Consider the following 27,399-nt stretch of genomic DNA (forward strand, 5'->3'; position numbering starts at 1 on the left):
GCCCAGGCCAATCAGTCTTAGGCTTGGTCCCCGCGGGAACAAGAGCCGCCCCTCAAAGGGGCCGGGCCTGCTGCGAGGGGCGGCCACCGTGCTGCGCGGCGAGTTTTTCAGGCAGACCTGAAAATTGAGATTACAACTAGCAACGAAGCGCTAGGCCACGCCCCCCGACGGTTCAGTCAATAGGAAGTGCACTGCTCTTTATGATTTCAGCAGGCCCCTCCCCTGTGTCTCTTGCCGTGACACAGGGTCAGGTGACCTACCTCCACCATTCAGGGCAGTGCTTGAAGTGGGGGAAACCCATGATAACTTCTGGCAGGCTGCCCTTACCAGGGCTTATACCAGAAGGAGGAAAGAACTATAGCCCTATTTCTTACAAGGTCTACACAACTATGTACCGTATATAACCTATGCTGCAGTGTGTACACCTATAGTAATCTTAGTTAAACTGATTAGGGTGGCCTGTTTAAATTAATATCCCAACCCTTCGCCATAAAATAATCCATGGAAATTCATTAGGATATATCAAAAACGATCATTTTTGACATTAAGCTGTGTTTTATATAAAAAATATATTGATATATCCCCTATTATAGCATTCAAGTGCAATGATATGATTTGTAATTAGGGTTGACGCGTGCACACCTTTCCGCTCCATGCTGTTTCCTCCTCTCCTTTGCCCCACCCCCAGGCTCCTGAAACCTCCTCCTGATTGGCTGCATTACCCAGCAGCAGCCAATCAGGATGGAGGAATCTGCCCATGCCCCATAGCAATATCCCTGCTCGGGGGAATTCCACGGCCGATCAGTTCACTAGGTCCAGAGAGGTAATACCGGTATACACATACACCCCCAGAGAGGTAATACCCGGTATACACATACACCCCCAGAGAGGTAATACCGGTATACACATACACGCCCAGAGAGGTAATACCGGTATACACATACACGCCCAGAGAGGTAATACCGGTATACACATACACACCCAGAGAGGTAATACCGGTATACACATACACGCCCAGAGAGGTAATACCGGTATACACATACACACCCAGAGAGGTAATACCGGTATACACATACACGCCCAGAGAGGTAATACCGGTATACACATACACGTCCGGTGAGGTAATACCGGTATACACATACACGCCCAGAGAGGTAATACCGGTATACACAGACACGCCCAGAGAGGTAATACCGGTATACACAGACACGCCCAGAGAGGTAATACCGGTATACACATACACGCCCAGAGAGGTAATACCGGTATACACATACACACCCAGAGAGGTAATACCGATATACACATACACGCCCAGAGAGGTGTAATACCGGTATACACATACACAACCAGAGAGGTAATACCGGTACACACATACACGCCCAGAGAGGTAATACAGGTATACACATACACGCCCAGAGAGGTAATACCGGTATACACATACACCCCCAGAGAGGTAATACCGGTATACACACACACGCCCAGAGAGGTAATACCGGTATACACATACACCCCCAGAGAGGTAATACCGGTATACACACACACGCCCAGAGAGGTAATACCGGTATACACATACACCCCCAGAGAGGTAATACCGGTATACACATACACGCCCAGAGAGGTAATACCGGTATACATATACACCCCCAGAGAGGTAATACCGGTATACACATACACCCCCAGAGAGGTAATACCGGTATACACATACACGCCCAGAGAGGTAATACCGGTATACACATACACGCCCAGAGAGGTAATACCGGTATACACATACACAGCCCAGAGAGGTAATACCGGTATACACATACACGCCCAGAGAGGTAATACCGGTATACACATACACAACCAGAGAGGTAATACTGGTATACACATACACGCCCAGAGAGATAATACCAGTATACACATACACACCCAGAGAGGTAATACCGGTATACACATACACGCCCAGAGAGGTAATACCGGTATACATATACACACCCAGAGAGGTAATACCGGTATACACATACACCCCCAGAGAGGTAATACCGGTATACACATACACCCCCAGAGAGGTAATACCGGTATACACATACACGCCCAGAGAGGTAATACCGGTATACACATACACGCCCAGAGAGGTAATACCGGTATACACATACACAGCCCAGAGAGGTAATACCGGTATACACATACACGCCCAGAGAGGTAATACCAGTATACACATACACACCCAGAGAGGTAATACCGGTATACACATACACGCCCAGAGAGGTAAAACCGGTATACATATACACACCCAGAGAGGTAATACCGGTATACACATACACCCCCAGAGAGGTAATACCGGTATACACATACACGCCCAGAGAGGTAATACCGGTATACACATACACGCCCAGAGAGGTAATACCGGTATACACATACACGCCCAGAGAGGTAAAACCGGTATACACATACACGCCCAGAGAGGTAATACCGGTATACACATACACCCCCAGAGAGGTAATACCGGTATACACATACACGCCCAGAGAGGTAATACCGGTATACATATACACCCCCAGAGAGGTAATACCGGTATACACATACACGCCCAGAGAGGTAATACCGGTATACATATACACCCCCAGAGAGGTAATACCGGTATACACATACACCCCCAGAGAGGTAATACCGGTATACACATACACCCCCAGAGAGGTAATACCGGTATACACATACACGCCCAGAGAGGTAATACCGGTATACATATACACCCCCAGAGAGGTAATACCGGCATACACATACACGCCCAGAGAGGTAATACCGGTATACACATACACGCCCAGAGAGGTAATACCGGTATACACATACACGCCCAGAGAGGTAATATCGGTATACACATACACGCCCAGAGAGGTAATACCGGTATACACATACACGCCCAGAGAGGTAATACCGGTATACACATACACGCCCAGAGAGGTGATACCGGTATACACATACACGCCCAGAGAGGTAATACCGGTATACACATACACGCCCAGAGAGGTAATACCGGTATAAACATACACGCCCAGAGAGGTAATACCGGTATAAACATACACGCCCAGAGAGGTAATATCGGTATACACATACACGCCCAGAGAGGTAATACCGGTATACACATACACGCCCAGAGAGGTAATACCGGTATACACATACACGCCCAGAGAGGTAATACCGGTATACACATACACGCCCAGAGAGGTAATATCGGTATACACATACACGCCCAGAGAGGTAATACCGGTATACACATACACACCCAGAGAGGTAATACCGGTATACACAGACACGCCCAGAGAGGTAATACCGGTATACACATACACCCCCAGAGAGGTAATACCGGTATACACATACACCCCCAGAGAGGTAATACCGGTATACACATACACGCCCAGAGAGGTAATACCGGTATACACATACACGCCCAGAGAGGTAATACCGGTATACACATACACGCCCAGAGAGGTAATACCGGTATACACATACACCCCCAGAGAGGTAATACCGGTATACACATACACGCCCAGAGAGGTAATACCGGTATACACATACACGCCCAGAGAGGTAATATCGGTATACACATACACGCCCAGAGAGGTAATACCGGTATACACATACACGCCCAGAGAGGTAATACCGGTATACACATACACACCCAGAGAGGTAATACCGATATACACATACACGCCCAGAGAGGTGTAATACCGGTATACACATACACAACCAGAGAGGTAATACCGGTACACACATACACGCCCAGAGAGGTAATACCGGTATACACATACACGTCCAGAGAGGTAATACCGGTATACACATATACGCCCAGAGAGGTAATACAGGTATACACATACACGCCCAGAGAGGTAATACCGGTATACACATACACCCCCAGAGAGGTAATACCGGTATACACACACACGCCCAGAGAGGTAATACCGGTATACACATACACCCCCAGAGAGGTAATACCGGTATACACATACACGCCCAGAGAGGTAATACCGGTATACATATACACCCCCAGAGAGGTAATACCGGTATACACATACACCCCCAGAGAGGTAATACCGGTATACACATACACGCCCAGAGAGGTAATACCGGTATACACATACACGCCCAGAGAGGTAATACCGGTATACACATACACAGCCCAGAGAGGTAATACCGGTATACACATACACGCCCAGAGAGGTAATACCGGTATACACATACACAACCAGAGAGGTAATACTGGTATACACATACACGCCCAGAGAGATAATACCAGTATACACATACACACCCAGAGAGGTAATACCGGTATACACATACACGCCCAGAGAGGTAATACCGGTATACATATACACACCCAGAGAGGTAATACCGGTATACACATACACCCCCAGAGAGGTAATACCGGTATACACATACACCCCCAGAGAGGTAATACCGGTATACACATACACGCCCAGAGAGGTAATACCGGTATACACATACACGCCCAGAGAGGTAATATCGGTATACACATACACGCCCAGAGAGGTAATACCGGTATACACATACACGCCCAGAGAGGTAATACCGGTATACACATACACGCCCAGAGAGGTGATACCGGTATACACATACACGCCCAGAGAGGTAATACCGGTATACACATACACGCCCAGAGAGGTAATACCGGTATAAACATACACGCCCAGAGAGGTAATACCGGTATAAACATACACGCCCAGAGAGGTAATATCGGTATACACATACACGCCCAGAGAGGTAATACCGGTATACACATACACGCCCAGAGAGGTAATACCGGTATACACATACACGCCCAGAGAGGTAATACCGGTATACACATACACGCCCAGAGAGGTAATATCGGTATACACATACACGCCCAGAGAGGTAATACCGGTATACACATACACACCCAGAGAGGTAATACCGGTATACACAGACACGCCCAGAGAGGTAATATCGGTATACACATACACCCCCAGAGAGGTAATACCGGTATACACATACACCCCCAGAGAGGTAATACCGGTATACACATACACGCCCAGAGAGGTAATACCGGTATACACATACACGCCCAGAGAGGTAATACCGGTATACACATACACGCCCAGAGAGGTAATACCGGTATACACATACACCCCCAGAGAGGTAATACCGGTATACACATACACGCCCAGAGAGGTAATACCGGTATACACATACACGCCCAGAGAGGTAATATCGGTATACACATACACGCCCAGAGAGGTAATACCGGTATACACATACACGCCCAGAGAGGTAATACCGGTATACACATACACCCCCAGAGAGGTAATACCGGTATACACATACACGCCCAGAGAGGTAATACCGGTATACACATACACGCCCAGAGAGGTAATACCGGTATACACATACACGCCCAGAGAGGTAATACCGGTATACACATACACCCCCAGAGAGGTAATACCGGTATACACATACACGTCCAGAGAGGTAATACCGGTATACACATACACGCCCAGAGAGGTAATACCGGTATACACATACACGCCCAGAGAGGTAATACCGGTATACACATACACGCCCAGAGAGTTAATACCGGTATACACATACACGCCCAGAGAGGTAATACCGGTATACACATACACGCCCAGAGAGGTAATACCAGTATACACATACACACCCAGAGAGGTAATACCGGTATACACATACACACCCAGAGAGGTAATACCGGTATACACATACACGCCCAGAGAGGTAATACCGGTATACACATACACGCCCAGAGAGTTAATACCGGTATACACATACACGCCCAGAGAGGTAATACCGGTATACACATACACGCCCAGAGAGGTAATACCAGTATACACATACACGCCCAGAGAGGTAATACCGGTATACACATACACGCCCAGAGAGTTAATACCGGTATACACATACACACCCAGAGAGGTAATACCGGTATACACACACACACGCCCAGAGAGGTAATACCGGTATACACACACAGACGCCCAGAGAGGTAATACCGGTATACACATACACGCCCAGAGAGGTAATACCGGTATACACATACACACCCAGAGAGGTAATACCGGTATACACACACAGACGCCCAGAGAGGTAATACCGGTATACACATACACGCCCAGAGAGGTAATACCGGTATACACATACACGCCCAGAGAGTTAATACCGGTATACACATACACGCCCAGAGAGGTAATACCGGTATACACATACACGCCCAGAGAGGTAATACCGGTATACACATACACACCCAGAGAGGTAATACCGGTATACACATACACGCCCAGAGAGGTAATACCGGTATACACATACACGCCCAGAGAGTTAATACCGGTATACACATACACGCCCAGAGAGGTAATACCGGTATACACATACACGCCCAGAGAGGTAATACCAGTATACACATACACGCCCAGAGAGGTAATACCGGTATACACATACACGCCCAGAGAGTTAATACTGGTATACACATACACACCCAGAGAGGTAATACCGGTATACACATACACGCCCAGAGAGGTAATACCGGTATACACACACAGACGCCCAGAGAGGTAATACCGGTATACACATACACGCCCAGAGAGGTAATACCGGTATACACATACACGCCCAGAGAGGTAATACCGGTATACACACACAGACGCCCAGAGAGGTAATACCGGTATACACATTGTGACAAACGGCTTACTCCGGGGCTCCGTCGTTTGTCCGGGACTGTTTAGAACACGGTCTTTTAGGGTAGGTTAAATGATGAGGCGTCACGTACTGTTCCTTTAAACAGGCTATGCCTGGTTTATTCAGTCCCAGGCACTGAGACTGCCACAGTGCATACAACAGAAAACAGATCAAAACAAAAGCTGCTCACCTGACAGATAACTTAACTTAGATATCCCTGACTCAGGGTTGGAAGTGGCTTTTCCACTTCCAACATCAAAACATGGTACTTTTGCAGTCTTACACAAATGAACAGAAAGATTGAACCTGTTTGGGGAAGAGGCTTCTCCCCTCTGTAGTTCAGCAGCCTTCCAGCCTCCTGGCTCTTGTGGGGAGACCAGAGCAAACAGGAAATCAGTCTTTCATACCTGATTCCTAATTAGCATGACAGGTGACAGAAATCAGGCAGCAGACAAACTCTGGTCTGGATCTCTCATCCCTCAGTTCCAGCGCTTGCCAAACTGTGGGATGGAGTGTATGTATTATAAGGCTGCACTCCCAGGCCAAACAGGATAGAAACTGTCTAGTATCCTGGGAGCCCTATATACGGAATTTATTACCATCCCCTGGTTTCTGTCACATATCCTCCCCCCCAGCTCAGACCTCGAGGGATGAGCGACCATGGATATTAGGGAGTGCATCCTTGACAACCCGTCAGCATTGCCATGTTTGTGCCCTGACCTGTGTTCCACAGAAAATTTAAAGGGTTGTAGGCTTAGGAACCACCTGGTCACTCTAGCATTCTTTTCCCTGTTTTGACACATCCAGGTAAGGGGTGCATGATCTGTGACCAACCGGAATTTTCTCCCCAACAGGTAGTATTTGAGCGTCTCTACAGCCCACTTTATTGCGAGACACTCTTTCTCTACTATGGAGTAATTTTTCTCCTGGGGATTTAGTTTCCTACTTAAATAAAGGATGGGGTGCTCCTCACCTTGAGACTCCTGGGAGAGTACCGCCCCCAGCCCTACCTCAGATGCGTCGGTTTGGACTACGAACTCTTTGGAGAAGTCAGGTGTGACCAACACTGGTTGGGCACAGAGAGCTTCTTTCAGGCTTCTAAAGGCCTGTTCGGTTTCGGGGGACCACTTTACCATTAGCGGTCCTCTTGCTTTTGTGAGGTCAGTTAGTGGGGTTGCCTTAGTTGCAAAATTGGGAATAAACCTTCTATAGTACCCAATTAAGCCCAAAAAGGTCCTTACTTGTTTTTTTGTAACTGGCCTTGGCCAATTTTGTATCGCCTCCACTTTGAGTGTTTGGGGTTTGAGTAAACCTCTGCCAATAGAATATCCCAGATACTTGGCCTCCTCCAGACCAATAGTGCATTTAGCGGGGTTAGCAGTTAGTCCAGCAGACCGGACTGCGTCAAGCACAGCTTGGACCTTTGGAAGGTGGGATTGCCAATCTTCACTATGGATTACCACATCATCCAGGTAGGCGGCAGCATACCGAGCATGTGGTTTTAAAATTTTATCCATCATTCTTTGGAATGTGGCGGGAGCTCCATGTAAGCCAAAAGGCAACACCTTATACTGAAAGAGGCCGTCTGGGGTTGAGAAGGCTGTCTTTTCTTTTGCCCTTTCTGTGAGGGGAACCTGCCAGTACCCTTTTGTTAGGTCTAGGGTTGTGAGATATCGGGCTTTGCCCAGTCTCTCTACAAGTTCATCTACCCTGGGCATAGGATAAGTATCAAATTTTGACACCGCGTTTAGTTTCCGGTAGTCATTACAAAACCTTGTTGTACCATCTGGCTTTGGGACTAAGACTATAGGGCTGTTCCACCCACTTTGGGATTCCTCAATTACACCTAGTTTTAGCATTTTTTTAACCTCTAAACTTATAGCCTTTCTTTTGGCCTCTGGGATTCGGTACGGTTTAAGGTTAACTCGGACCCCCGGTTCAGAGACTAGGTCATGTTCAATTACGCTAGTTCTACCTGGCCGTATAGAGAAGATTTCTTTGTTTCTTCTCACTAAATTCTGAACCTCTCGTTTCTGATGAACAGACAGGGTTTCAGCTATGCTAACCTCTGGGTCAGTTTCTTGATTCTCTGACGGACCTGGGGGTACTAGGGTTAACAAGACTTCTCTATCTTTCCAGGGCTTGAGTAGGTTTATATGGTAAATTTGCTCAGGTTTCCTCCTACCTGGCTGTCTTACCTTATAATTTACTTCTCCCACTCTTTCCAAGACCTCATATGGCCCATGCCATTTAGCAAGGAATTTACTCTCCACGGTGGGAACCAGAACTAGTACCCTATCACCTGGAGAAAAAATTCTGACCCTAGCACCCTTATTATATGTATTCCTCTGTGCTTCTTGAGCTTTCTCCATGTGTTCCCTCACTATGGGTAGGACTGCAGCAATGCGGTCCTGCATCTGGGCAACATGCTCTATTCCACTTCTGTAAGGGGTAACCTCGTGTTCCCAAGTCTCTTTGGCTATATCCAGTAAGCCCCTTGGGTGTCGGCCATACAATAGTTCAAACGGGGAGAAGCCTGTGGATGATTGGGGAACTTCCCTAATGGCAAATAACAGGTACGGTAACAAACAATCCCAGTTTTTCCCATCTTTATCAACCGCCCGCCGTAACATGCTCTTTAAGGTTTTATTGAACCTTTCCACTAAACCATCTGTTTGTGGATGATAGACTGAGGTTCTGAGATGCTTGATTTTTAGGAGTTTACATAGCTCTTTCGTTACTTGGGACATAAATGGTGTTCCCTGGTCAGATAGAATCTCTTTAGGAATCCCGACCCGGGAAAACAGAACTACTAACTCTTTTGCTATGTTTTTAGCTGAGGTGCTACGTAGGGGAACTGCCTCCGGATATCGGGTGGCATAATCTAATATTACCAATATATGCTGATGTCCCCTAGCAGACTTTATTAGGGGTCCTACTAGATCCATAGCAATCCGGTCAAATGGTACCTCTATTATGGGAAGGGGTACCAATGGGCTGCGGTACGCCTTGAACGGGGCGGTGATCTGACATTCTGGGCATGAGGAACAATAATTCGTAATTTCTGCCAGAACCCCAGGCCAATAGAAGCTTCGGAGAACCTTTTCTTTTGTCTTTTCCACCCCTAGGTGTCCCCCCAATGGATGACTATGTGCGAGGTGTAATACTACGTTACGGAATGTCCGTGGTACCAACAATTGTTTAGTTGTAACTGATTTCCTTTTATCAACCCGATATACTAGGTCGTTCTCTACCTCGAAGTAGGGGTAAGCAAGTGACCTATCTGGTTGGCCAGGAGTACTATTCTGGTCCCGTATATTTCCCCTTGCTACCGCTAATGTGGGGTCCTCCCACTGGGCCTTCTTAAAACTCCCAGGACTGACCTCTAGGTCAGCGAGGGTCTTATCCGGTTCTGGGGTGGTAAGTGTCTGCTCAACATCTTGATTTGGGGTATTCCCTACCAAAGTAGTGATGGGGAAGGGACTTTTACAGCACTCCTCCTTTTCCCCCTTCTTATTTGGGCCCTCGTCAACCTCCATTTCTGAAAAAGGGAAAGGATTTGTTTCTTCTAATACTTCGTTATGGTCCGCTATTGAACTCTGGGCGCTATTCTGAGCGGGGGACCACATTTTTAGAAAATGGGGAAAGTCGGTCCCTATTAACACATCATGTGCCAGTTTGGGTACAATACCCACCTTGAAATCTAAAGAACCAAACTCTGTTTCAAAAAAAACATCAACAGTGGAATATTCATGATTATCCCCATGTATACAACAAATTGCCACTCTTTGTGAACTGTTTCCCTGTTTCTTCTTAATGGGCAAGAGGTATTCGGACACTAGTGTGACCATGCTCCCAGAGTCAAGAAGTGCCCGAACCCTCTTACCATTAACCTTTACAAATGCCCACAGATGGTTATTCAAGGGGTCCTCTGGGCTAGGGCCCATACATTGGGACAACAGCGAATAAGGTTCCACGCTGTTGCATTGCATGGGCTCATAATTTAGTGGGCAGATTTTTGCTGTGTGGCCCCTCTCATGACAATTTACACATTTAGGTACATAGTCTGTGTCCCACTTAGAGCCTTTTCCCGGCTCCCCATGTTGGCTATTGCCCTTAGTGTGCGAACCACTGTTGCTGGTGCTGCGTGAAGGTGGTCGCCGCTCTTCAGCGCCCCTTAACCCCGGTACCCTTTTACCGTCTCTGGAAGAGTCCTGGAACCTCGGGTAGTGGGGTTGCTCCACGACTGTGGGTTGCGGGTGCTCTTCTGCTGCATTGTACCTTTCTACGAGGGCCACAAGCTCATCCGCATTGTGGGGGTCACTCCGACTGACCCAACGGCGTAAGGCAGAGGGAAGTTTCCTCAAGAACTGGTCCATGACCAACCGTTCCACGATGTGGCTGGCTGAGTTGATCTCGGGTTGTAGCCACTTCCGGGCGAGGTGGATGAGGTCATACATCTGGCTTCGGGTGGCTTTATCCATCGTGAAGGACCATGCGTGAAACCTTTGGGCGCGAACAGCCGTGGTTACGCCGAGGCGGGCGAGGATCTCGAACTTCAATTTTGCATAGACGTTAGCTTCGGCTGGCTCTAGATCAAAGTAAGCCTTCTGGGGTTCGCCGCTTAGGAAGGGTGCGATTAGACCAGCCCACTCAGCTTCTGGCCATCCCTCTCTCTGTGCCGTGCGTTCAAACGTGAGAAGATAGGCTTCCACATCATCCGAGGGTCCCATCTTCTGAAGGTAGTGGCTTGCCCTGGTCATTTTCAGAACTGGGGCTGCCGCTGCCAGTGGAAGGTTACTGATAGTCCCCCTCAGGATCTCGAGTTCCTGCTGTAAGCCCTGAGCGAACCGCTGTTGCTCCTCTCTCAGCAAGCGGTTTGTCTCTTGCTGGTTTGCATTCGCGTTTTGCAGGGCTTCATTCGTCTGTTGCTGGTTTGCATTCGCCTGTTGCTGGTTGGCATTCGCCTGTTGCTGGTTGGCATTAATCTCTTGCTGGGCTATTAGCAGCTGTTGATGGGCTGCATTCGTCTGCTGCTGGTTTGCATTAGTTTCTTGCTGGGCTATTAACAGCTGTTGCTGGGTTTCATTCGCGTCTTTCTGGGCAGCGACATTGCGTACCAGCGCACCCACCACGTCTTCCATCTTGTTTGCAGAGGATGAAAAAACTTTTTTTTTTTTTTTTTTCAAAGTTCTTCAACCCGCAGACCCCCTAGTGCTCTGCCCGCATTCTCCACCATATGTGACAAACGGCTTACTCCGGGGCTCCGTCGTTTGTCCGGGACTGTTTAGAACACGGTCTTTTAGGGTAGGTTAAATGATGAGGCGTCACGTACTGTTCCTTTAAACAGGCTATGCCTGGTTTATTCAGTCCCAGGCACTGAGACTGCCACAGTGCATACAACAGAAAACAGATCAAAACAAAAGCTGCTCACCTGAGCGATAACTTAACTTAGATATCCCTGACTCAGGGTTGGAAGTGGCTTTTCCACTTCCAACATCAAAACATGGTACTTTTGCAGTCTTACACAAATGAACAGAAAGATTGAACCTGTTTGGGGAAGAGGCTTCTCCCCTCTGTAGTTCAGCAGCCTTCCAGCCTCCTGGCTCTTGTGGGGAGACCAGAGCAAACAGGAAATCAGTCTTTCATACCTGATTCCTAATTAGCATGACAGGTGACAGAAATCAGGCAGCAGACAAACTCTGGTCTGGATCTCTCATCCCTCAGTTCCAGCGCTTGCCAAACTGTGGGATGGAGTGTATGTATTATAAGGCTGCACTCCCAGGCCAAACAGGATAGAAACTGTCTAGTATCCTGGGAGCCCTATATACGGAATTTATTACCATCCCCTGGTTTCTGTCACAACATACACGCCCAGAGAGGTAATACCGGTATACACATACACGCCCAGAGAGTTAATACCGGTATACACATACACGCCCAGAGAGGTAATACCGGTATACACATACACGCCCAGAGAGTTAATACCGGTAAACACATACACGCCCAGAGAGGTAATACCGGTATACACATACACGCCCAGAGAGGTAATACCGGTATACACATACACGCCCAGAGGGGTAATACCGGTATACACATACACGCCCAGAGAGGTAATACCGGTATACACATACACGCCCAGAGAGGTAATACCGGTATACAGATACACACCCAGAGAGGTAATACCGGTATATACATACACACCCAGAGAGGTAATACCGGTATACACATACACGCCCAGAGAGGTAATACCGGTATACACATACACGCCCAGAGAGGTAATACCGGTATACACACACACGCCCAGAGAGGTAATACCGGTATACAGATACACACCCAGAGAGGTAATACCGGTATATACATACACACCCAGAGAGGTAATACCGGTATACACAGACACGCCCAGAGAGGTAATACCGGTATACACATACACGCCCAGAGAGGTAATACCGGTATACACATACACGCCCAGAGAGGTAATACCGGTATACACACACACGCCCAGACAGGTAATACCGGTATATACATACACACCCAGAGAGGTAATACCGGTATACACATACACGCCCAGAGAGGTAATACCGGTATACACATACACGCCCAGAGAGGTAATACCGGTATACACACACACACCCAGAGAGGTAATACCGGTATATACATACACACCCAGAGAGGTAATACCGGTATACACAGACACGCCCAGAGAGGTAATACCGGTATACACATACACGCCCAGAGAGGTAATACCGGTATACACATACACGCCCAGAGAGGTAATACCGGTATACACACACACGCCCAGAGAGGTAATACCGGTATACACATACATGCCCAGAGAGGTAATACCGGTATACACATACACGCCCAGAGAGGTAATACCGGTATACACAGACACACCCAGAGAGGTAATACCGGAATACACATACACGCCCAGAGAGGTAATATCGGTACGCACATACACGCCCAGAGAGGTAATACCGGTACACACATACACGCCCAGAGAGGTAATACCGGTATACACATACACGCCCAGAGAGGTAATACTGGTATACACATACACGCCCAGAGAGGTGATACCGGTATACACATACACGCCCAGAGAGGTGATACCGGTATACACATACACACCCAGAGAGGTAATACCGGTATACACATACACGCCCAGAGAGGTAATACCGGTATACACATACACGCCCAGAGAGGTAATACCGGTATACACATACACGCCCAGAGAGGTAATACCGGTATACACATACACGCCCAGAGAGGTAATACCGGTATACACATACACGCCCAGAGAGGTGATACCGGTATACACATACACGCCCAGAGAGGTAATACCGGTATACACATACACACCCAGAGAGGTAATACCGGTATACACATACACGCCCAGAGAGGTGATACCGGTATACACATACACGCCCAGAGAGGTAATACCGGTATACACATACACACCCAGAGAGGTAATACCGGTATACACATACACGCCCAGAGAGGTAATACCGGTATACACATACACGCCTAGAGAGGTAATACCGGTATACACACACACGCCCAGACAGGTAATACCGGTATACACATACACGTCCAGAGAGGTAATACCGGTATACACATACACGCCCAGAGAGGTAATACCGGTATACACATACATGCCCAGAGAGGTAATACCGGTATACACATACACGCCCAGAGAGGTAATACCGGTATACACATACATGCCCAGAGAGGTAATACCGGTATACACATACACGTCCAGAGAGGTAATACCGGTATACACATACACGCCCAGAGAGGTAATACCGGTATACACATACATGCCCAGAGAGGTAATACCGGTATACACATACACGCCCAGAGAGGTAATACCGGTATACACATACATGCCCAGAGAGGTAATACCGGTATACACATACACGCCCAGAGAGGTAATACCGGTATACACATACACGCCCAGAGAGGTAATACCGGTATACACATACACGCCCAGAGAGGTAATACCGGTATACACATACACGTCCAGAGAGGTAATACCGGTATACACATACACGTCCAGAGAGGTAATACCGGTATACACATACACGCCCAGAGAGGTAATACCGGTATAAACATACACACCCAGAGAAGTAATACCGGTATACACATACACGCTCAGAGAGGTAATACCGGTATACACATACACGCCCAGAGAGGTAATATCGGTATACACATACACGTCCAGAGAGGTAATACCGATATACACATACACGCCCAGAGAGGTAATACCGGTATACACATACACGTCCAGAGAGGTAATACCGATATACACATACACGCCCAGAGAGGTAATACCGATATACACATACACGCCCAGAGAGGTAATACCGGTATACACATACACGCCCAGAGAGGTAATACCGGTATACACATACACGCCCAGAGAGGTAATACCGGTATACACATACACGCCCAGAGAGGTAATACCTGTATACACATACACGTCCGGAGAGGTAATACCGGTATACACATACACACCCAGAGAGGTAATACCGGTATACATATACACACCCAGAGAGGTAATACCGATATACACACACGTCCAGTATTATCTCTAATTATTAACTGGACAGTGTCCAAATACAGGATAGTCCAGTTCAATATTGGACACCTGGCAACCCTAACTGTACAGCAATGTAGAGAGGAAATCACCTCAATGGTAGGTGCTGCAAACCCCAAGACGCATTCATATAATTAGGAGATGTGCACAATAAACCCTCGAAATACCAGAATAAGGACCACTGAACATAGAATGATAACTGCAATCACAATCATAAATGCCAGGTCGGCAATCACGTAAATTAGGGACAGACTGGCTCACGTTGATCCTAGGGTCCCCCGACGGGAACCGGCAGACCCGCCTGGCATCAGAGAGACTCCCTTAGTGAAGAAGATAATAAACGGTAGTAAGCGGTTAGTCATGTAAAAAATAATATAAAAGCAAACATAGTGTAATACAGTAACTAAAAAACATGCAACAACACTAACACATACAAGACAACGAATGCTGAGACAATCAAATTACTAATTTTAAATACAAAACATTTAATACAACAAATCAATATATATAATTAAAACACTAAAAAGAATAGGTCACATGTGCACTCCAACACTAACTAGGCTGGCCGCTTACCAGACATTGAAAAGTAGAAAGCAGTGGATAAATCTGAGAGTATCCCCTCTCGTGATGGCAGGTTTCAGCTCCCAAACGTCTCACACGATCAGCAGGGGCTTCCGAGGGGGACCCTCCTTGCCTTCCACATCACAGACCTCCGCTGGGCAGATGAACCGGGCAGCGTGTCGCAGGAACAAGCGTCACCACGTGCGCAACAGCAGCGCAGGATGCAAGCCAGCAGCAACAAGCCTGTGGAAGCGTCAATGTCCAGCTCAACAGGAGAACAACCGTGGACAGCACAATGGCTGGGAATGGTCCGTGAAGATGATAGTACAAGTGTGGTGGGTACTGTAACAACAGCAGTGCACACGTAGACCACCCTACGCGTTTCGGAAGACTGCGCTTCCTTCCTCAGGGGTGAAAAAGTAGTGCCTCAGTCAAGCAATGTCCACCTATAAGTAGTCCCAGTTTAAAGGCACAATGCCTCAATACAAGCATGGACATGCGCAATAGGTAGTCCCGATTTAAAGGCACATTGCCTCAATAAAGACATGGACATCGGGACTACCTATTGCGCATGTCCATGCTTGTATTGAGGCATTGTGCCTTTAAACTGGGACTACTTATAGGTGGACATTGCTTGACTGAGGCACTACTTTTTCACCCCTGAGGAAGGAAGCGCAGTCTTCCGAAACGCGTAGGGTGGTCTACGTGTGCACTGCTGTTGTTACAGTACCCACCACACTTGTACTATCATCTTCACGGACCATTCCCAGCCATTGTGCTGTCCACGGTTGTTCTCCTGTTGAGCTGGACATTGACGCTTCCACAGGCTTGTTGCTGCTGGCTTGCATCCTGCGCTGCTGTTGCGCACGTGGTGAAGCTTGTTCCTGCGACACGCTGCCCGGTTCATCTGCCCAGCGGAGGTCTGTGATGTGGAAGGCAAGGAGGGTCCCCCTCGGAAGCCCCTGCTGATCGTGTGAGACGTTTGGGAGCTGAAACCTGCCATCACGAGAGGGGATACTCTCAGATTTATCCACTGCCTTCTACTTTTCAATGTCTGGTAAGCGGCCAGCCTAGTTAGTGTTGGAGTGCACATGTGACCTATTCTTTTTAGTGTTTTAATTATATATATTGATTTGTTGTATTAAATGTTTTGTATTTAAAATCAGTAATTTGATTGTCTCAGCATTCGTTGTCTTGCATGTGTTAGTGTTGTTGCATATTTTTTAGTTACTGTATTACACTATGTTTGCTTTTATATTATTTTTTACATGATTGATCGTCTTCATGAGGAGAGCCCAAGTGGACACCACCTTCCATCCGGCTGTATACCCCCTTTTTTTTATATTATTACCTTAGGGCCAAGCGCCACAGATATAACCCTTTCTTGCTTGCTCTTTATCTGACCTAGGGTGTGAGAGTTATATCATAGGCTGCTGGCCATTTCTTAGTAGTTTTCTATGAGCGCTGCCTTTTTTGTTGTTTAGTAAGCGGTTAGTGATAAAGCACTCCCGGCGAGAAACACTTTAGAGGTTCCTCTTTTTAATTAGGCTACATGCCTCAATACATTTTTGTTATTTTTTCACTTTGCCTCCAGTTCTCTACTTCTTTGCAGTGCTCCCAGTTTTTTTTCATTTTTCAACCCAAATTGTCATTTAACATAAACCCAAAAGGGTTAGCAATATACTATAGTCCATCACTCGGCATTTCGATACTTTTGCCTGGAATAAGGAAAAGACAGAACAGTCATTGTTCCTATAGTACTTAGCAAAGGGCCCATATAATCAGTGATAGACTTGTCTGCATGGGTAATTTGAGATAAGTGATTTTTCATTGTCTAGCCTTGGACTCGGGAGAAAAAGCGTGTGGCAGAAAACTGAAGCCAGGAGCCATGCTTGTGAGGGTATAAATAAGAGAAGTGCGTGCAGGTATCCATCAGAGTGGGCAATATGGGCCTTTTAGGGAAACCTTTATCTGCAACATCAGAGACCTCTTCGAAATTATCAGGTCCACCCAGCTGGCCAAACAAACATTTTGCTAACATCTTCCTAATGCAATTGAGAGGTCTTTTACCCATGGGCCTCCAACAGGTCAGGATTTCCCTGCTTCAGCACAGGTGGCTCAATCAGTGGCATAGTCGACTGCACCACTGACTGAGCCACCTGTGCTGAAACAGGGATATCCTGAAAACCTGACCTGTTGGAGGCCCTTGAGGACTGGTGTTGGCCGCCCATGTCTTAACCCCGCCGCTGGAAATCACGTGTACAAAAGCACGGGAAATAGAGATTTGTCTGAAATTAGGGGAAATCATGAAAGCGATTGAAATAAGAAACTATTTCTTCTTGCTTCTTTGTTACTGCCTTTTTTGTACAGTAGGTTTAAATATGACTTTTTACACACACTGCTGGGTTGAGCTTTCTTCAAATGAGTAGGGGGATCCAAAACTGCACTTAAGTGAGTTTGAAAGGGTAGACTACAGAATAAGGGTCCCTAGCCCCCAGTAATAAGAAGCACAGAGAAGAGCGCAGAATAAGGGTCCCTAGCCCCCAGTAATAAGAAGCACAGGGAAGAGCGCAGAATAAGGGTCCCTAGCCCCCCAGTAATAAGAGCAGGGAAGAGCGCAGAATAAGGGTCCCTAGCCCCAGTAATAAGAAGCGCAGGGAAGAGGGAAGAATAATGGTCCCTAGCCCCCAGTAATAAGAAGCACAGGGAAGAGCGCAGAATAAGGGTCCCTAGCCCCCAGAAATAAGAAGCACAGGGAAGAGCGCAGAATAAGGGTCCCTAGCCCCCAGTAATAAGAAGCACAGAGAAGAGCGCAGAATAAGGGTCCCTAGTCCCCAGTAATAAGAAGCACAAGGAGCGCAGAATAAGGGTCCCTAGCCCCCAGTAATAAGAAGCACAGGGAAGAGCGCAGAATAAGGGTCCATAGTCCCCAGTAATAAGAAGCACAGGGAGCGCAGAATAAGGGTCCCTAGCCCCCAGTAATAAGAAGCACAGAGAAGAGCACAGAATAAGGGTCCCTAGCCCCCAGTAATAAGAAGCACAGGGAAGAGCGCAGAATAAGGGTCCCTAGCCCCCAGTAATAAGCACAGGGAAGAGCGCAGAATAAGGGTCCCTAGCCCCCAGTAATAAGCACAGGGAAGAGCGCAGAATAAGTGTCCCTAGCCCCCAGTAATAAGAAGCACAGGGAAGAGCGCAGAATAAGGGTCCCTAGCCCCCAGTAATAAGCACAGGGAAGAGGGCAGAATAAGGGTCACTAGCCCCCAGTAATAAGAAGCGCTGGGAAGAGCGCAGAATAAGGGTCCCTAGCCCCCAGTAATAAGAAGCGCTGGGAAGAGCGCAGAATAAGGGTCCCTAGCCCCCAGTAATAAGAAGCACAGGGAAGAGCGCAGAATAAGGGTCCCTAGCCCCCAGTAATAAGAAGCACAGGGAAGAGCGCAGAATAAGGGTCCCTAGCCCCCAGTAATAAGCGCTGGGAAGAGCGCAGAATAAGGGTCACTAGCCCCCAGTAATAAGAGAAGGGAAAAGCGCAGAATAAGGGTCCCTAGCCCCCAGTAATAAGAAGCGCTGGGAAGAGCGCAGAATAAGGGTCACTAGCCCCCAGTAATAAGAAGCGCTGGGAAGAGCGCAGAATAAGGGTCCCTAGCCCCCAGTAATAAGAAGCACAGGGAAGAGCGCAGAATAAGGGTCCCTAGCCCCAGTAATAAGCACAGGGAAGAGCGCAGAATAAGGGTCCCCAGCCCCCAGTAATAAGAAGCACAGGGAAGAGCGCAGAATAAAGGTCCCTAGCCCCCAGTAATAATAAGCACAGGGAAGAGCGCAGAATAAGGGTCCCTAGCCCCCAGTAATAATAAGAGCAGGGAAGAGCGCAGAATAAGGGTCCCTAGCCCCCAGTAATAAGCACAGGGAAGAGCGCAGAATAAGGGTCCCTAGCCCCCAGTAATAAGCACAGGGAAGAGCGCAGAATAAGTGTCCCTAGCCCCCAGTAATAAGAAGCACAGGGAAGAGCGCAGAATAAGGGTCCCTAGCCCCCAGTAATAAGCACAGGGAAGAGGGCAGAATAAGGGTCACTAGCCCCCAGTAATAAGAAGCGCTGAGAAGAGCGCAGAATAAGGGTCCCTAGCCCCCAGTAATAAGAAGCGCTGGGAAGAGCGCAGAATAAGGGTCCCTAGCCCCCACTAATAATAAGAGCAGGGAAGAGCGCAGAATAAGGGTCCCTATCCCCCAGTAATAAGAAGCGCTGGGAAGAGCGCAGAATAAGTGTCCCTTCCAACAATTTTAAGGAGGGTAGTGTGCACTGCAGAATAGATGTCCCTGCTGCCAGTCCTAAGGTTGCTCACACAATACCCCCCTGAAAGGTGAGGGAGCACGCAGATTCATACATTCGTGTTTGGGTCAGAAATAGAACAGGCAACTACAGGATAACTGTCACGCTGTGCAGCCCGCAGACCAGACCAGTCCCCTGTACTGAGGTGGGATGTAGAGTATATGCACCGACAGCAGAGGGTGCGTGTCCGGGATGTGGCGTAGTAGCGTGGCCAGGCCTGGATGTAGATAAAGAATGGTCAAGTACTTGCCGAGTCCGAGGATATAGAAAGTTCCGTAGTCAAAATCCGTAGCAGAGTCCGAGGGTCTTAGAGGTTAGAGTAGTCTGTAGGAAAGCCGAGTTCAGGAGCCCGAGGCTATATTCAAACGAGCCGCGTCAGTAGCTGTAAGGAATAAACACAAGAGAGCACGACACAGGTTCCAGGCAACACAGGGAGCAAGGAGCTATGCAGAGCAAGGAAGTGAAGGCAAAGCAGGATATTTAAAGCGACAGTGACCAATCCGGACGAGGGGCATGGCGGAGGCGTGTCGAGGAGCTGCTCGTGAGTGGCTGAGAGACCAGGAAGTAGTGGAGCACAGCTGAGAGTCTGTAACACCAGTGCCAGAATCCAAGGTGGCGGCAGCAGAGTTCAAGGTATGCACTGGGCGGCGGCATGGGTAGCGACGTGGGGCAGGGGCAGCAGCCGCTGCAGTACTGGTAGTGGGTAAGGAGGGGTCACGCCGCAAGGGACGTGGCCCCCGATTCCTTACAATAACATGACCCAGGTCCGGTAGGAAGTACCCACAACAATGCTGTGAATAAAATGGAGGGCAAAGAAACGAACACTAAATGATGCCAATTCCTTTCCCAAAATACAATGCTAATTACTTGACTGCTTATTTCAAAGTGTCTGGATGTGCATATACCCAGCGGTGCTGTGGCAGGCTTCTATTTAAAAATTCGTATCTATTTTTCCATTCACATTATAGTGTTGTGTTGTTTTTCTGTTTTGTTTACTGTCTCTCTGCAGAAAGGTTAACCACAGTAGGTGGTTTATTTTCTATGCAGCTGTTCCCTTGTATTAGTGACATCCCAATGGCTCAGTGGAAGTAGAAATGCAATGTAAGGGGACACCTTGCATGTGTAAACAAACAGAAAGAACAGTGGAGCACGTTCCACATGGAGGGACCAGGGCCGGCTAGGAAAATTGCTGTACTCCGTGCAGGGCGGTGGTTACCTTCTCCTGCGCGATCTCTTGCTGTCAGGATCCCTCCTCCTCATGGCGCCGCAATGTCAAAATGGTGTCACGTTGCTATGATAATGGGGTGCCATGTAACATCATTAGGCATCCTGTTTTCATGGAAACGCGACGCCAGAGGGCGCCTCCTTGCCATGACAACGGGACGCCGCATGACATCACAACGTCATGTGGTGTCCCATTGTCATGGCGACGTCATGAGGAGGGATACTGACAGCAAGAGATCACGCAGGAGAAGGCAAGAGAGTTACAGAGGCCCTGCACTCTCCCCCAGCAATCAGTTTAATTGATGTGAGGAAGAGCGCAGGGGGCTCTGTAACCGCGGGGCTCGGTGCAGGAGCACCGACAGCACCGCCATCTTGGCGGCACTGGGAAGGACCATCACTGAATACAAGATGTGGCAGACACAACCTCATCTTCTGATGCTATTCCTTCTTAAAATCAGATTATATTCCATGCAATTGGTACCATGGATACCACGTGTTCCTCTTGAAAGTCCCGGATGTAACACTAGGTTACTCCATCAAAGTGGAGCAAATACTTTTAAATATTTTATAGAAGAATACCCAAACACAAAGAGTAACAATAAGTAGAGAATGGTCCGGCTAGGTGTACCAATAAGGCCGCGCTTAAAGTGCCGGCGATGTGACCGATGACGTCACCCGCTGCCATTGCGAAAGTTATATTTCAAATTTACGCGACGTCACTGGCTACAAGGCCAGCAACGTGATAAAAGGGGGAGGGTAGAGAAGCTCCTGATTGGCCGCAAGGGGAGACAGTCGCCGGAAAAAATCAAATAACAGTGACTACCAGATTTTTGGTAGCAGTGTCGCTCCGTCATGTGCACAATAAGCGCCGACGAAGGGGACAATGCATTTGTTTTGACTCGACGGTCGCTTCGCCATCGCCGGTACTATAAGCGCAGCCTAATTCATACTGTATCTGCAGTCAAATTCTATGTTTCTATTTAAACTCGTCTAAAATTGATTAAATCAACTTACAATACGACAATCAAATCAACCAAATATTTAAGGATCCCATGAATTAAACAAAAGAAGGGGATAAGGGATTGATCAACTAAACCATACTAATTGTGTTGAAAAATTATAATAGTAATAAATTCAATTGATAATGAAAAGTAGGTGCAACTGTGAACTGAAGTGAATCAGAAAAAGTGAGGGGTACAGTGGTTTGTACTCCAAAAGAAATTCACTCAAATGCACACTACCTATAGGTAGTGTGCTTTTGAGTGAATTTCTTTTGGAGTACAAACCACTGTACCCCTCACTTTTTCCCATGAATTAAGTAATATAAATGTGTTTGTCAATCACATTAAAGATGGCTATTCTCTTGATTTATTTGACAACAGAAATGCTAATGTCCCTCATCTATTTCGGTTTCTGTAAATTAACACAAACTAATTGATATATTTACTCAGCCAGTGCATATTTAATGTAGGTGATCCATAGGTAACGTGCAAGGGAATGCCCGCCAAAAAAGAGGAGGATGGAAAACAAGTGGATGTCAATAAGGCTTAGGCACCCACTGGGTACTGACACAAATGAAAAGTGGTTAGTGCAACCTGACAGGTAAGGACCCACTTATACACCACACATATTACAACACTATGTCAGAGACCTCCTAGTGTCAAAGTCCACCAGGTCTCAGATAGACTATTCATCAGCCCAGCAAGATCTGCAACAAACATAATTAACGTAATTAAGATGATGCTAATAGCTGGAGCAGGAAATCTCGGCACATTGCGGGAGGGATTGACCTGGATAAATGAACCTCTTTGTGTGTCAGTGTCCAGGGTAAATGTCCATAAGTGCTGTATGAAGGTTTCTTACGTCTCTGTTGGTGATTCCAGGTGGTAGAGTTCCATGTTTATAATCCTCCAGCAGCTGTATGGCCTCTTTAAGGCGACTCTGTGAAACAGGAAAGGCACACAAAGTTATTTTTGCAGGAGCGTCCAGCATGATAATTGTACAATATATTAATACTAGCTGTACCCGGTGTAACATACGCCAATCTAGAAGATCTGAAAGGTTATTCAACATTACTGTTTGTTTTCACACCTCCCAGTAATGCCTTGCTGTCTCGTCCCGTCTTTCCCCACCTTACTCTCTCCTCCATCATCTCCCTGCTCTTCTTTGCACTCTCTCCTCCCCTCTTTTAGCACTCCCGGCCTTACAGTATCTGCTCCTCTGTTCACACTACACTCCTCCCCCTCTCCTACTTATCTAATCTGTCTCCTCCTCTCCTTGCTCTCCTCCCCTCTCTTTGCACTCCCTCCTGCCCGATGTGCACTCTGATCTCCATTCCCTCCTCATCATCCCTGTTTCCTCCTCTCCATGCTGTCTCTCTGTTTCCTCCTCTCCTTGCTGTTTCTCTCTGTCTCCTCCTTTCCTTGCTGTCTCTCCTCTGCCATCATGCCCTGCTCCTCTTTGCACGCCCTGCTTTACTGTCTAGTCCTCTCTGTGCACACTACACACACTGCACACTACACTCCCTCCTTCACACTTTGCTGTCTCTGTTTCCTCCTCCTACATACCTTGCTGCCTTTAATCCCCCATGTGCACACTGCTCTCCGCTATCCCTCTGCCTCCTCTCCCCTCCTTCTTGTCTCTCCTCCGCCCTCCATCATGCCCTACTCCTCTTTGTACTCCCTCCCTTACTGTGTCTGCTCCTCTCTATGCATACTACACTCCCTCCTCTCCTACTTATCTGTCTCCTCCTTCTCCTTGCTGTCCCACTGCCATTAAAATCTCCTTCCCCCGTTTCCTGGATGAGTGAGAGGCTGCGCAGTCTATCAGAGGGGGAGGGATGTATCTATGTATATATGTGTATCTTTATTTATATAGACAATACAGTACAGTGAATTATAATAATACAATCAGTGCAGCAAAGTCAGACAATAGGAAAGGAAATCCCTGCCCCAGAGAGCTTACAATCTAAGTGGTATGATGGGAGACTTACAGAGACAGTGGTTGGCCACACTGGTTGGTAGGAGTGACTGTGGGTGTGGGACAGTAGCCAGGAGTCCCGGCTATTGGGATGCTTCTTTTGGTCGGTATTAAATTAGATGGGTTAACACCATTAGCAGGGAAAGAGGTGGCAGGGAAGCGTGGGCGAGAGCCGGTGTGTGTATATGGCTGGGTCCAGGATTAGGGAAGATCTCTCCAACAGCAACAAGGAGGAGTAGAGAGAGAGGAGGCGAGAAGAGGATTTGTGGGGGTGATTTTTGTTGAGGGGTGTAGAAGTTGGTGGCAAAGGTGTGTACACAGTGGTGCCGTGTCTAGGCACACGCACAGGTGGCGGGAAGTAGAGATGAAGAAATCTGAATTGGAGAAGAAGGGGGAAGTTGGAGAGAACAGAAAAGTTTACATAGGAGTAAGGAAACCGCAAACAGAAAGAGCAACAGGGAGGGTATAATGAGAGGCAGGGAGAGAGGTCCCAGGTATTAGAGGAGATGAGGAGTAGGATATGAAAGCAGGTGTATACATCAGGCCTGGGAGGGCAATGTATTACTGAAGCTTAAACAGCAGCTTAGATTTTAGTCTTCAGATGTGAAAAAAGCCACGTTCTCACAGTTGCAGGGTTGATGAAGTGCAGAGTCCAATTCTTGTACTTCACCTACAATATGAACTCCACAGACACTTCATATGTGACACTTAAGATTTTACACAATGTGCAGCCTCATTACACAGGCTGTGCAATCGCATTGGTTGTCCCTGGGTGAGTGATAGGACTATCACCCTATCACAGAGCCGGAGGGATGTGTAAAATCACTGGCTATCCCTGGGTGAGTGACAGGCCGCTCAGCCTATCCCAGAGGGGGAGGGATACCTCCTCACTGGATGTCTGTGGGTCAGCGACAGGCCGTTCAGCCTATCACAGAGGATGTGCAGACATCGATCGATAGATAGATAGATAGATAGATAGAGTGGCGGCAGCTTTTATTTGAAGCAATGCCGCCGGCCGGGTGCGAGTGCGCAGCGTGGAGACGCGGCACGTTGCGGCGCACTGTGACGTCACAGTCACGTGCGCGCCCGGCTTCCCCGGGCTTCCCCGACACCCCTGAAGATTAAAGTAAGGTAAGCGCGGGTGCGGGGAAGCAGAGGGGCAGAGCAGGAGCCGGGTTCGGGGTCGGGAAGGGGGGGGTAAATTGCGCACGAAGTGGAGGGGGGGTGCGTGGGGGAAACGCGTGGCGCGCGGTTTTGACTGGCGGCAGCCGGAGTAGATCCCGGCATGCCGCCGGCATTACTTCAAATAAAAGCGGCCGCCACTGTAGATAGATAGATAGATAGATAGATAGATAGATAGATAGATAGATAGATAGATAGATAGATAGATGTTAAAGATGCTGGGTGCACACAATAATATAAATAAAAAAATGACTGCTCCATGCTGGCCCAGAGCCCGTATTCTTGTCTGAACAGGAGGTGCAGCATCTCATTTAAATTCACAGTCCCACCTAGGACCAAAATGAACAAATGGCAGTGGCATGTTTAAGGCGTTAAATCGAAGTAATTGATTTTTGTCAAAAAAAGTGCCACATGCATCGAATTATCTAAAAAGATATATCTTAAGGGTAGTTTGCAAACATGATAACCAGAGACACGGGGGGTTGCTTTTGCCCTCGTTTGTGTGATGTCAGTGTGTTAAACAGGCGTTTTCACGTGTTTCTCCTAACATCCTATCTTTAATGGCCCTGTAACAGAAAGGGTGCGCTAAAGACACAACAAATAATTAGCAGTGGACTGCTGCTTTAATAAGTACATTAGTTAAGTGAAAGCTGCCAATTATTGGAAACATTTTAAATATCATTTTTAGGAGATTCAAGAAAGCTGATGAAAGACAACACTCTAAATTGGTCTGACATTACTGTGATGGCATTGATTGGACTATCGCCGTGTGATCACCATTCTTATAATCACATGGATTTGAGCTAGAGTATTGGCAATGTGTCCACAGTAACAGCACAATGTGGAAGGGACATACTCACACTCTATTGGAAAGATGATGTGAATTGTTCTTACTGCAGTTCATACAAAAATCAAATGGTAGAGGACATTGAAAACGAAAATGTTTAAAATATATAAAAACACAGGACAGAAGGTTTGCAGGTAGCAGATGCACTTTAATCATTATGCATTGTGATGCATTTAGGTCAAAATACTGTGACGGGTGAATCTGAAACCATCTTGCAAGCATGTGGTACAATGTCTATATAAGACTAAAAAAAGAATACGGTTTTTTTTCTGCCACAATCTCAGTTCCTTTTAACAAGATATATTGGCATGGCCATAATTTAAAAAACCATCAGCATTCTCTTAATGCTTGTTTCGTAAATCAAAATAGGCCTCATAGCTCTTCAGAACCAAGCACAAAATCCAGAAAAGAACGGCAACAAAATGTCAAGTAACTTACAGTACATACATACAGAAACTGAGGAAAGATGGTTCTGTGATTTCAGTGGTCTCAGTATGTTCCCGTTAGAGTAAAAAGAAATAATATATATGTAGCCCCTTTTCCCCCACACTAAGCGAGATCATGTAGCTACCGGTGTATTCTGGTGCGGTGCATACCTGTTTGGTAGAACAGAAGGCCATGAGAACTCTGTGATGGTATGGGGAGGCATTAGGACAGGCTCTCAGTGATGAACCTTATAGCGCAACCAGCCGGTGAGGATCCTGGTGCAGCCAGGATGGTCCGCACTGGCAACTCAGGTAGTGGCCCAGTCAAGTAGCCACAACTGATGGATTCAACTGGCTCTTTATTAGCAGCATACAGGTAGTCATGACAGGCACATTCCCTGAAGTAGTACCCACAGGGCTTGAGGCCCTGCAGGCCCCTTCTCAGCTCCTTTAACCCCCTGATGGGATAAAGGGTAAGTGCTTCCACACCACAGGTGGAAGGAAGAGAGCTCTGACTTCTTGGAGAGTGTCAGCTTATGTACCCCAGGGGAGGGGC

General features: G+C 47.4%; 1 protein-coding gene across 2 annotated transcripts in view; it reads right to left on the reverse strand.

The window, feature by feature from the left end:
* SFXN5 (sideroflexin 5) overlaps window positions 1-27,399 on the reverse strand; it is a 492,741-nt gene that overhangs the window by 366,955 nt on the left and 98,387 nt on the right. For both annotated transcript variants that reach the window (XM_075573333.1, XM_075573323.1), the window contains exon 3: window positions 23,274-23,351. In XM_075573333.1, the coding sequence (XP_075429448.1) occupies window positions 23,274-23,351 (78 nt within the window). The remainder of the gene's footprint in view (window positions 1-23,273; window positions 23,352-27,399) is intronic.

This window comes from Ascaphus truei, chromosome 1 (genome assembly GCF_040206685.1).
Source record: "Ascaphus truei isolate aAscTru1 chromosome 1, aAscTru1.hap1, whole genome shotgun sequence".
In the NCBI taxonomy this organism is placed as follows: Eukaryota; Metazoa; Chordata; class Amphibia; order Anura; family Ascaphidae; genus Ascaphus; species Ascaphus truei.